This window comes from Colias eurytheme, chromosome 8 (assembly GCF_061535395.1).
Source record: "Colias eurytheme isolate Ceu_HAF_F1 chromosome 8, ilColEury1 Martin Lab GWU primary, whole genome shotgun sequence".
In the NCBI taxonomy this organism is placed as follows: Eukaryota; Metazoa; Arthropoda; class Insecta; order Lepidoptera; family Pieridae; genus Colias; species Colias eurytheme.
The window spans coordinates 11,902,886-11,916,097 of NC_142987.1; the positions used below are offsets into that span (position 1 = coordinate 11,902,886).

Consider the following 13,212-nt stretch of genomic DNA (forward strand, 5'->3'; position numbering starts at 1 on the left):
ACCATAGAGACATTAAGTTGTTTCAACAAATTGAAAATCACTAGTAAGTATTATTCTCTCGAATTTCTCTCGAATCACTAGTAAGTATTATATCGAAATAATTCGTTCATTTTTATGATTTTATTATATTTTCGTTCAATACACGTAAAAATATAAATTATGAATAATGAATAATATGCAAAATTTAGATTTTAGGGTAATAGAATAATAGGAGGTTGCAACACTGGGAGCAGAAAGCGTAAAAAATAACCTAGAATGAATTATGTACTTGCATAGGTTTTATATCCCAATAAAGAAAAAAAAACAACGATAATGTTTTAAAAATAAAATATTTCGCTTCTTACCTTTTCCGCTTTTGCCAAATAAATCCATAGTTTTCTCCATGTCGAAAACTTCTTTTGATCACTAAAGTTATATTGCATTTCTTTAGAAGCATAGCGAGTGCTTAGCGGGGAACGATAATTACAAAATTCAGAATTTTGAATGTCTACCGGAGCGTCAATAGAAAACATCGTGTTTATTTGAATTTGTTACAAATAAATTGTCTAACGTTACCGCAAAGTATTTACATCCGTCAGACCGTCAGACTGTGAATTGAAAATTGAAATCTATGTATTGGGCAGTAAACACGAGCCCAAGGCCGACCAAGACGCGGGAGAATTCAATTCTGATAACGAGGTTATCGAAAATATCTGATGTAACTTCATTACTGACTATAACATTGTGATTGCTCTTATGAAATTTATCGCAATTTGTTATTATTTTTACATGTTCTGTTGTTACTTTGCAATCAAATAGTACCTAGTTAAATTCATGTTCGTCTTAATATAATTAGGTTTCTTTTTGTTAAATCATTGCTTTTACTTTAAATAAAGTGCCTATGATTCTAAAATCAGATGATAATTTGAGTAAAATGGAATCAATATTTTTTTAGGTAAATTTAATAGTGATAAATTGAAAAAAAATTGCCAACTAAATACTTACAATTTTTGAAGTGGTCACCACCAACATCATATTCATATATTTTCTTAATTATTAACTACTAGCTTTCGATTCGCGGCTTCGCCCGTGCAGTCAGAAAAACCCGCATAGTTCCTGTTCCCGTGGGATTTCCGGGATAAAACATATGTCCCGGGGTAAAAAGTAGCCTTTGTCCTTTCTCGGGTATCAAAATATCTCTATACCAAATTTCATGCAAATTGGTTGAGTAGTTAAGGCGTGATTGAGTAACAGACAGACAGAGTTACTTTCGTATTTATAACATTGGTATGGATTAGGATGGATTCTCAGAAATAAAACACCAATTTATTACAAAGTTTATTGTATTATCTAAAAAATAATACATTCATAACGTTTTATTGTATTGTCAGTAGGTACAAAAATATATTTATGTACAAAATACACAAAGTTGTTATCATTTAAATGTTTGATTTACATAGAAGTGGTTATATGCATAAAACAGATTCTATACTTCATTTTAATACAAAAATAGCCTCTGCTGCCAAATTATTATGCATAGTGTTTTTATTACAATTATTATACAGTTCTATATGTTAACTTCAGTGAAAACTGGCATCGTAAAAAGGATAAATCTTAACTTTATAAAAAATAAATATATTTCCATTCTATACATATACAGTTCCTTCGTTAAATTGACTGATTCCACAAACAATATATTTATGCACTAGTATATAATTTACATCTTATTTTTGAGAGACTTCATCATTTTCTCTAACTTCATGGCTTTCTGCAGATCCCCTTTGATCTTCAGTTTTCCCATCATGAACGCTGTGGTGGGCTTTAATTTACCTGCAAAACATAAAATATATAAATTATTTAAACTAGTTACCACATAGCTATGGAATACATAATAAATAATAATATAGTAAAAACTTCTTATAAAAGGAATTTGTTCATTATTTGCCATAGTTCATGAAATTCATAAAAATAATTTTGTCAATAATTAATAATTTCAAATTTGTGCGGTTAAAATTAATATTTTGATACAGAAAGTGGCCATATTTTTGAAGATATGTACATTTTAAATATAAAAGTCATAGGTAAATGAAGTAACTATCGATTATATAAGTTTGCTGGTAAACACGGTAATATTTTTAAATTCTACTAATATTATAAACGCGAAAGTTTGTAAGTATGGATGGATTTCATCTCTGTGTGTGTGTGTGCCCGCTTTATACATGTGCCTGTCACTATATGCTTCTGTATGTATGCATACATTTGCATCTTTGCATGTGTATCCGTCACTCTATTTGTGTGTGTGTGTGTGTGTGTGCTCACCGGCGAACATCTCAGCGAAGTGGTTGCCGTCCATAGTGAGCGTCGCGTCGGGCGCCGCTTTGGGTTCTCCGGCGCCGCACGCACCATCGCCGTTCTTCAGGTCCAAGTGCCAAATGCCTTCCTCTTTGCCTGCACACACAATATATATTGAACACATACTAAAAAAAACTTATAGGCAAAATCATGAGCTGAACTCGGGAGTTCCCCTTTTGGCACATAATTATATAAGGAATAAAAGAAATACAATTGATCAGGTGGGATCATGGGTAAGCGAGCGGTAAGGTGTCGGAACGGCGGAAAGACGCGGGTTGTAATCTGATAAAAATTTGGAATTAATTTAATGGATTTTTTTCTATGCAAAAAAAATACACCATCGATTAACATAACCAGATCAGTTTAAACACTTAGCACTTACAATTTCGATAGAATTAAATTTCTAAAAATAAAATTTTTACCTTTAACATTAAACTGGTATACCGCTTGTGTCTTCTGCACCAGTTCAGCTGATATGGTTTTGCTGATGGCATCGAACAGAGCTGGGATCTGACCGCCAGATTGCTCCGCCTGCAAATTTTAAATGTCTATATAACACATTCATTTCATAATTTATCAACTAATAAGAAATAGGGATTGGTAAATATAAATTATAATGTTATAAATATATTTTAATTAATCAAATAATTAGGTTAAAAAGACAAATTTATAAGAAAAGGATACTTTGATGGATAGGTATGATATTATGATAACGATAATGTATGATATGATTAAGCCGTTTAGCGATTTACGAGATAATAGTAACAATCGCTCAAACTACGACGACATCACAGCCTTGTTGACCGGCACTTCGATAAGACGCGCCTCTGGAGTCGGTGCGTTGACTCTACTAATTTAATTATAAAATACATATTTTCTTTTGTCTTCGATTTCATATTACCGACAGTGCACTTGTTTCTAAGAAATAATTTTTATATCCTAGTAACTTAAGTAGCTGACCACTGTTCGTTGAGCGCGAACAATATTGTTATTGAGATATTATAAACTAATCTTTTGAAGTTGTATGTTGTTTAAAATTACTGGTTAGTGTGCAAAGGTGGACTTGGTGTCCATAGCGGTCAACATGACACGTTATCTTTATATTATAATATTAAAATTAAACTGATGCGAAGCTTGTAGTTAGTAGAGTTTGAGACAGTTATATGGTGGACAAATAATTTCCTAATGAAAATTAGGATTTAGGCTGTACAAATCATGGAATAAAGATGAAAAGGAATAAAAATGAACTATGTTCTATGTGAGCATTTCCTACTATCGGGAAAGTATTTATTAAAACTTAAACTAAAGTGCGTTGCATTTAGTACCTTGATACCTAAGTAACGACAAAAAATAATATCGCGCAATCATTTTCAAGTTATCGTTGATTAATTTATTTGTTTTTCTTCGTATAAACGTACAGATAATGTAACTATGTATTTTTATCTATACTCTATTAAGGTGGGTAGTTACAAGTAAATGATAAATCTGAGTAGGTATATAGTTTATCAAGTGTTTTAACTTTTGAATTAAACGGATGCACAACTGTCGAATTAATAAGGTTGTGACGTCACAAACACTTTTGTAAAGACATGAATAAAGTAAATACACAGGTTTTTCTCATAATTTTTTGGAAGATTTATTTGGCATGCACTAAGTATAAAAATTAAAAACGTTTGTCAGACCCATTATGGCCATAGACATACATACATTTTAAAATATACAATCATATACTTTATTTATTATCAACTATTAATTCTTTTTAGTAATTTTTCGTCAACTAGAGTCACTTCACACCTTTTTGGGAGCCTTCTCAGTTTGTCCGGGCACCTCCAAAAAGAAGTCAGGTAACAGATTGTCTATGTTATCTGCAACAAACACATCACAATATATTTTATAATTAAAGTCCATTCTGGCACTTACATCTGGAAAAATACATCAAATATAACACGGTAATAAAATACAGTAAACTTTTTATGTCTATGGCCATAAATAACAAATATTTTTTAGAACTTTGCTCGTTTGTTTTTAGTGTTCAAATTTTTGACGATTAGTTTTTCTACACTACAATATTAGTACTAATGAATGACGTGGTGGAGATGTTTGTTTCTCAACTACCTATAAAATAAATACTAAAGGAATGGGATGATTTGACAAGGAAAATGAAGGAAAGTAATATCAACGTTACTTAAACTTAGCCAAGATTACTTATCTCGTAAAAGACTAATCACTACATAATTAATAATGTTCTAAAGCCGTTTGTCCACCACCACAGAGAGTACTTCAAATAACAACAAGCATTTAATCAAATCTTTATAATGTACTAGCTTCCGCCCGCGGCTTCGCCCGCGTGGTGTTTTTTCGCAATAAAAGGTAGCCTATGTTCTTTCTCAGGGTCTAAAGATTGTCTGTGCCAAATTTCATCAAAATCGGTTGAGAGGTTTAAGCGGGAAAGCGTAACAGACAGACAGACAGAGTTACTTTCGAATATATAACATTAGTAGGAATATGTGCAATATTATATTATATCGTAAGTATATTGGCGAAATTTATTTTTATTTTAGACATTAAACTAAAATCATTTTTCATTTTATTTAAAAACCTCACAATATTTTTTTTTCTACACCTCTGAACTAAAACCAATTACGATCGACATCAATTTAACAATACTCTAATAAAAATACATTTTAATGCTAAACTAAAAATTATAGCTTTACAACTACACTAACTAAAACCCTAGTGGTGGACAACCGGCTCCATCAAACAGGCACCTGTTTAAACTGTGTAGCGGTGGTATGATAGCCGCGTCGCTGTGTGGCCGAGCTGACCGTGGTCGAGTGGTGCAGACGAGACTCTTCATCATCCAGGAACCCGTCCAGCAGCAGCCAGTCCGCGTTGGCTGGGCAGGTAGACCCGTCAGTCAAGTGGGACCAGTGATAATAGTCAGTGGCCATTTGACCATTGACCACGTCAATTATATAAAAAAAGACGGGTTGCACTCCGGGAGTGCCGGCAGAAGTGAAAACTTGATTATTAACGTTGAGCATGTTTGATATTTTGGAATGGTATCCGTCTTACGCTTTTTCGATCAGGTCACGTGTCCTGACGCGAGTTTAAGATTTTATACCCATTACAGAAAAAGTGCTCAACGCCGCTAAAGAAGTTTTCACTTCAAAAATGTACTATTTCAGAGAGCGTACTACAGTATTCAGGAATATATGGACGATAAAAACCCATGGAGGGTTGTCGCGTAAAACCACAGGACAGTTCTTTGGCATGTTATTATATGATGTTACATATATATTTTGTAAAACTGACATGATTTAAAAGAGCAACTATGGAGTTTCTTGTCAGTTCTTCTCCGTAGATACTGCTTTCCGAATCGGTGGTAAATGTTAAAAATATGTAATGACGTTTCAAAAGTGCTTCTATAAGAATCTATTTTATATTAATTATAATATGTAAAGAAATCATGAATACAAAGCAATCAAAAGAGAAAATTTGTCTAGATGTTTTGTGCATAATTTTATGAAAAATGTAGCAAATAATTCAATAGTTTATGAGTGTAACAAACATCTCCACATAAAATGAATTCACAAATTTATTTCGTGTTATGTCAGTAGGATTTATGTAAGAATAATTTTATTAGAGCTGTTAGTAAATGGAATATTGGCAAATGTGACGAAGTTTTTATGCTAATTTAGGTATATAATCATAAATATGGGCAAGAGACAATATTATTTACATACAATAGAAAAATAACATGATCGTATAACAGTGCTTGTCTGTCTGCTTAAAACATCACATTTATTGAGATATACAAAATGACTAGGTAAGTAAAGGAATAAAGTCTGTGACATAGGATTTTCAAAATAGATTCAGCAGTTTTTTTAGTGTTTACGTATAAATAAACATTAATCAACTTTATCTCGATAATATTACTATATACAATTATTACTGTATGTAATAAAAATATCTTACCGGGATCACAAGCGTAGGGCTTCAGGTCAGTAACACCGGCGTCTCGTACTACATCTTCGTCGATCGCGAAGTTGCCTGTGTATGTGCGTGGGTCTCTGTGGAATGAGTATATAATTTATATTTATGGAGGTCAAATAAATATATGTAAATAATGCGAAATATATGTGTAGGTAAAGAGTGGTTGTAAGCGATTAATATTAGAATTTAGAATATAACAGATAGTGTGTGGTGTGCAGTTTGTAGCGTGTCGCATTTAAAAAGGTAAGAATGTATATTTGTAGCATATGCTGAAGTATATACTTCAACGTTAGTTCATGAAGTATATAGCCTGAAAAGCAGCGAGCAGTGTAGTGATAAGTTTTGTGTAAAGTGTACTGTACGTGGTGTACAGTGAAGCATAGTGTATTTTTAAGCTATTGCATATCTTCTATCGCGGGCCTTGAGCGCGGGGACCGAATCGAGAAATTCCGTAACGAAAAAACCTCACGCTCCCCACGGGGACGGGCGCGGAGGTGTGGCTTGAAGGCATAGCATGCAATAGCTTTACCGCGGCAGTCCCCGAGTGCCACACGTCTTTTTTGTTCTATATAGGGTGAATTGTAGTGTCATATTATACACTTACTTGCAGAGCATAGCGTAAGCGGCGTCAGAGACGATGTCGGGCTTGCGGCTGGTCGACGTGTCGCCTGTTAGCATCTCAATAGCTGCCGTCGCGATCGCTGACAAGGAAAATATACATATGTGTATTTTTTTTGTTTCGAAAACATTGTTTGTTGTGTAAGTACTGATAGTAACAATTTATTTTATTAATACTGGTGCTCATTGTACAATCCAATCTTTTATTTCACAAAAGGTTAAATTGCAAACAAGATCTAGAAACTTAACTTGTAAAAGTAGTTCAAATTCTTTCTGGTCAAAAATGCCACAATACTGATGATCAAAAATATCACAATATAATTTCTAAGTGGTTCTAAATTTGAGCTTACATGAAAATCTCTAATTTTTAAGACAAGTAAAGTTTTAAGATATCATACCTGTCCTAGGCCACAGTGCGTTAACACCAATATTGTAAGGCTTGAACTCCTCGCTCATGCCGAGCACACACATCGACATGCCGTACTTCGCCATCGTATACGCCACGTGGATCGAGAACCTGACACGATAATATTCATTTATTATTTCCTAATGTGTTATTCTTTCCTAACTTGTATTCTAGAAATTTAAGAATCCCTTCATTATAAAAGAGTGTCAATAACTTGCTTTTATATAGCTATAACATAAATAGATAGACGGAAAAAGACAAAAGGCATTACAAACAATAGATTTTAATTGATATATAAACAATTTGAAAGATTTTTCACAATGCTAATGCATTACATACCAGTATGGGCTCATGTTGAGTGGTGGGGACAAGTTCAAGATATGTGCATGGTCACTGTTCTTCAACAGAGGCAGACACAGCTTGGATCTGAAAAAATTGATTTATCTTTTTGTAATTATATTTTAAACTAGCTTTCCGCCCGCGGCTTCGCCCGCGTTTTCAAAGAAAAACCCGTTCCCGTAAGATTTCCGGGATAAAACCTATCCTAAGTCCTTTCTCGGGTATCAAAATATCTCTTTACCAAATTTCATGCAAATTGGTTCAGTAGTTAAGGCGTGATTGAGTAACAGACAGACAGACAGAGTTACTTTCGCATTTATAATATTAGTATGGATACAAATGAATAAAAATCAAACTTTTTAAAATGTCTGAATTTAGCTTCTATTCATACTTGAAGAAAATTGCTTCAATGTGTAAAAATGTTGGAAAAGTAATATTCTCGTACAGCCTCAAATTAAACAATATTAATTTCACTATTTTTTTTCACTAAATCAAGTTTAAGGAATACCTTTTTCAATTAATCACTCTCAAGGCATGAAAACCAAATAAATAAAGTATGTTTCTACTTAAACGTCAAGAGAATATATCAAAATCTCACGCAAGGAAGGTGCCCCGTGTGTTGATATTGTGCATGAGGTCGTATCTCTTCATGTCTGTCTCCGCGGTGCCCGTGAGAGAGATCGCCGACGCGTTGTTCACCAGAATGTCTATACCATTGAACTGTAAATGTAGTTTATTTGTTAGTCTTCACAAAAGAAAGTGTTTCAAAGGTTACATTTTTACGTCAGTTAAATGTACAAACATAATAATTGTAATGGTTTGATTTGTCCATGTAAAGCCAGTTTGTTTAATATATAAATAGTATTTTTTAGTCCATTAGTTAAATTGTATTGCTAAATTTCGTACTGCCTTAATAGGCATATTTTCTGTTATTTCTTAATTAAATGAATTGTACTTAAAAGTTGGGTAATAAATGTTACCTAAACATGGTAGTATGTACTTGCCTTGTAAGGCAAGGTGTGTTACACTTTATACATATTTTATTTAAATAACTAGCTTTCTAACCGCTTTTTTAAATATTTCTGTAGCATATTATTTTTAACCTGTGATAAAATTTAATTGTAGAAATAATTGTATTTTCTTTAGCCAAGGACACTATAAAATAGCACATAATAAAAAGTAGCACATGTCCTAATCAAGTATAATCTTTCAATTTAGTTATTAAATATATTTGTTGCTATGGATTTTTTTCACATATCAGTTACTATCTTCAATGACTCAATTTTAAAACATGATATTTAATAAATTGTAAATTAAAAATTAGTTTTAAAAACAACCTTTTTGACAGCTTCATCAATGGCTTTCTGAACCTGTTTCTCATCACGCACATCTACTATGCATGGGAGAGCCTTTCCACCAAGAGCTTCAACTGAAATCATCAAAATTAGTAGAGACATTATAATCAATTCATCAATTAAAAGGAAAATATATTATTTAGTATAATGTATATACATAAATCAGTGTATTTATGTTTATATTTGTTGTGACAGCTTTTAAAAAAACTGAAAAGAGATAAACAACTTGACAGAGCAAAGGTCACACTCACACCTGTGTACAAGTCCAAAGTTCAAGACACTGTTTATAAACGAAGGTTAAGGGCAATACACAAATGTAGAATACATTTAGAATGAAGAGAAAAGAGAACTAACTTTCTTCGGCGGCAGTATATATAGTTCCCGGGAGTTTTGGATGAGGTTCCGCTGTTTTAGCGGCGATAACCACGTTCGCTCCATCCTTGGCGGCTTTCAGAGCAATAGCCTTGCCGATGCCACGGGAGGCACCGGTTATAAACAGGGTACGGCCTGCGAGCTTCCTAAAAAAGCGTTAAATTAAATACCGTAGCCAAATGTGGAACACAAACACTTTCTCCTTATTATAGCCACTTACCCTGTGTTGGCAACTAAACTCATGTTGATCAAATTAAGTATTTACCGAATTTAAAACTAAAAGTTTTTAAAAATCAACCAAACCAACGATGACAAAAATATTTATTGATAATAATTATGTATCAGTGAAACTTTGAACTCCACTGTCTCCACTGGTTATGTACGATTTATGTACATAACAGTTATCATATGAATGTCACAAGTGACAACTGACAAGACAGACAACTCACTTCCCGTAAACTTCAAACTTGTCAAATGTGAAATGACGTGAGTTTTCTTGGATACTAGCTTGATACTAGTACAGGATACTAGGTAGTTTGATTTTTTTTATATAGGTTAAAATCACAGGTTATAATATTGTATCCAATCTTGATTCAATCATTCTCTCTTTCAAGAATAGGAAATATGCTTGATTTTATTTATCCGATAGTTTAGAACATTTTATAACAATTAACATTTATTTTTATATAAGGGATATAAATTTCGAAGCCAAAAAGTAATTAGAAGTATAAAAAACGACGTGTGGCACTCGGGGACTGCCGCGGTAAAGCTATTGCATGCTATGCCTTCAAGCCACACCTCCGCGCCCGTCGGAGTGGGGAGCGTGAGGTTTTTTCGTTACGGAATTTCTGGATTCGGTCCCTGTGCTCAAGGCCCGCGATAGAAGCTATGCAATAGCTTAAAAAATGTTGTAAAAAAACCCCAATCAAACAGTGCCGTCTTTAGGATCAACGAGGCTATGGGCCAAGGTACTGGCTGGGGCCTATGTAAGGGATGGAAAATCCTTAAATTTTAACTTTATCATTTTTCAGTTTACAATAACGCAATAGGCTAAATCGTAACCCCGTCTCTTAACACCCCACATATGAGAGTTAAATCTTGTTTCTATTTTACCAAGTGTGTGATTTGATATTTTTCTTATTATGTTATAAAATTTGTTGTTGTATATCGAAAATTTTCAGAATTGTGGGGCCCCTGCCTACCTCGGGGCCTCGGGCCAGGGCCCTGCGGGCCCTGCCTTAAAGACGGCACTGCAATCAAATCGACAATTCAAACAGTAATTAGGGCTACATTTTGTGTAGACCCCGCACATCTATCAGGTATTTCTATCAGATATTGAACGGTCGCAATGGAGGATGCACGTGTTTACTTTGCACGGCAAGAAAAGATGACAGAAATGAAAGATTTGAATAAGGAAATTGAAAAATCCATAAAGTTACTAATATTATAAATGCGAAAGTAACTCTGTCTGTAACTCAATCACGCCTTAACTACTGAACCAATTTGTATGAAATTTGGTATAGATAATAGAGATATTTTGGTACCCGAGAAAGGACATAGGCTACTTTTATAGCATAGGTTTTATCCCGGAAATCCCACGGGAACGGGAACTATGCGGGTTTTTCTTTGACTGTGCGGGCGAAGCCGCGGGTGGAAAGCTAGTGAAAAATATATAATTTTTTAATATAGGTATTACATCTATCATGTGAAATTGGCTATCATGCAATCTTCTGCAACCGAGTCGATAATCCCGGTATGGCACCTATTTTACAACGACAAAAACGTCTTGAAATAAAAAAATTATGTCTGATGGATCTATCTTAAGGCAAAAGATTAAAAATTACGCGTTAAAAATGACTATAAAGTTAGGATATTTTCCTGTGCAGAAAAGATACGCACTAATAAAGTCAAGAACCACTACCGCCAGCCAGACAGCACAGACTCTAACCGAAAGAGCAAGAGAGACAGTACAAAAAACCAATATATAAAAAAAATGTTGTGTGGTTTTATGAAACCACGGTAAAAGTGAAACACTGCTTTGTGTAGCGCATGTCGCGTGACGGTCGGCTGCCGAGTAGGTATACCTATGGCTTTGAGCCATAAGGCCGCCATTTGTACATTTTAAATGGTTTTGTTTTATGTAAGTACTTTCATTTTAATATGTTGTACAATAAAGAGTAAATAAATAAATAAAAATAAATAAATAAATAAAACTCGGCAGCCGCGATACACGCGACATGCGCTACACAGACCAAAAAGTTTGAGACGATGTAATAAAAGTTTCACTTTAAAAAATATAATATACTAGCAATGCCCTGCGGTTTCACCCGCATAGATAGCGATATCTTTACAGTGAAAAGTCTACTATAGGTCGGACATGAAAATCACCTTTACCCCGTCCCGCACTACGGCCTTTTTTTTTTGTTTTAGTGGGGAAATCTTTCATAGATACCCACGGCCTCCAGGGGAGGGGCCGTGGGTTATGTCGGATTCCTACCGACCAAAACCCCACTGTGTTCCGTCAAGACGCATATTGGTAGAATTCCTCCGTGAGCCCCGCACTACGGCCTGCTCGAACAGTATACCTACTATTTTCTGTAGATTGACACTTTTAAATTCGTTATATCTTTTGAATGGAATATCCAATTCTTTTCATTTAAAAAGTATTTTGCTGGTATTGAAACAGTCTATAATAAAACATCATTTAATGGGATAAGGATTAATATATGTGTATGGATAACATGGTTTGATTACTGTCGGCAATTCTATTTACTTTGAAAACGTAAAAAAGTTGTTGTAGTAACATAACTACTGAAGATGGACATATGGTATCGCGGACTTTCTTGTAGATATTGATCCATTCTATAATACTGTAGAACATTTTTTTGTTCTATCTTCAATAGATTCCGCAGCGCACGCGATGACAGAAGTTTTATTGAGGATTTTTTTACACCTTGGGTTACATTATTGCATTTTTGGTAAGGATCTCTAATTTTTTTGAAAATGCAATATAGCCTATGTTGCTCAGTAAAGATGCAGCTTTCTAATGGTGAAAGAATTTTTGAAATCGGTCCAGTAGTTTTTGCGTGAAAACCATACATACATACATACTTACATACATACTTACAAACTTTTCCTCTTTATAATATTAGTATAGAAGTATAGATATATCAAAAACCACCTGTTCTAAAATCATCTCTCGAAAACGTTGCTACCTCACCTCCAATACTATAGGAGGCTCGATATCCTATGGGCTGGCACATAATTAAGTTTAATGATTTTTGTGCAAAAGAAATAATAGAAATAAAACAAATATAAGATTTGAAATACATTTATTTTTGTGCAATGTTTCATCCACTCTTCTAATTTCTAATATACAACACCGCGACTGGGTCAATACCAATAATAATAAAATAAAACACATTTATAGTAACATTTAAATTCATAAGACATTTACTTAGGCTTTATAATTAATTGCGATCTAAGTATGGCTCGAATCGTTGATAAAATTTTATTTTCTACATCTAAATACATAATATTTCATCTGACTACATTTACTGTACAATTCGATTTGGTTGTAATGAGAACTTGAGTATTTGAATTTGTCTTTACAATAAATTTGGTTTTACACATGGAGTGAATAATTCGATGGTTTGACAGTCGTATGTAATATGGCTATTCAATTTACATATATAAAAATATTTAGATTAATAATACTTTTATTAAAAACAATAATAAAAGGTATGCTTAAATAATATTTTTGTTACTTAAATAATAAAATACATTTTGAGATTG

General features: G+C 33.5%; 2 protein-coding genes across 3 annotated transcripts in view; both read right to left on the bottom strand.

Moving 5' to 3' along the window:
• Positions 1 to 606, bottom strand: part of Adsl (adenylosuccinate lyase) — a 32,521-nt gene extending 31,915 nt beyond the window's left edge. Inside the window, exon 1 of the mRNA XM_090104991.1 lies at positions 345 to 606. Within this exon, the coding sequence (XP_089961117.1) occupies positions 345 to 512 (168 nt within the window). The 5' untranslated portion in view covers positions 513 to 606. The remainder of the gene's footprint in view (positions 1 to 344) is intronic.
• Positions 607 to 1,313: 707 nt separating this feature from the next.
• Positions 1,314 to 9,806, bottom strand: Hsdl2 (Hydroxysteroid dehydrogenase like 2). 2 transcript variants are annotated; one of them, XM_090104994.1, is made up of 12 exons: positions 9,638 to 9,806; positions 9,400 to 9,563; positions 9,028 to 9,119; positions 8,289 to 8,410; positions 7,691 to 7,777; positions 7,344 to 7,462; positions 6,932 to 7,028; positions 6,310 to 6,404; positions 4,126 to 4,196; positions 2,754 to 2,862; positions 2,299 to 2,427; positions 1,314 to 1,809 (listed from the first exon to the last, which is right to left on the bottom strand). In XM_090104994.1, the coding sequence occupies exons 1-12, from the start codon at positions 9,658 to 9,660 to the stop codon at positions 1,697 to 1,699; spliced, it is 1,221 nt and encodes a 406-aa protein (XP_089961120.1). In that variant the 5' UTR covers positions 9,661 to 9,806; the 3' UTR covers positions 1,314 to 1,696. The 2 variants fall into 2 exon arrangements, with proteins under 2 accessions (XP_089961120.1, XP_089961118.1); XM_090104992.1 differs by lacking the exon at positions 4,126 to 4,196 and adding an exon at positions 5,100 to 5,227.
• Between the last annotated feature and the right edge of the window lie 3,406 nt (positions 9,807 to 13,212).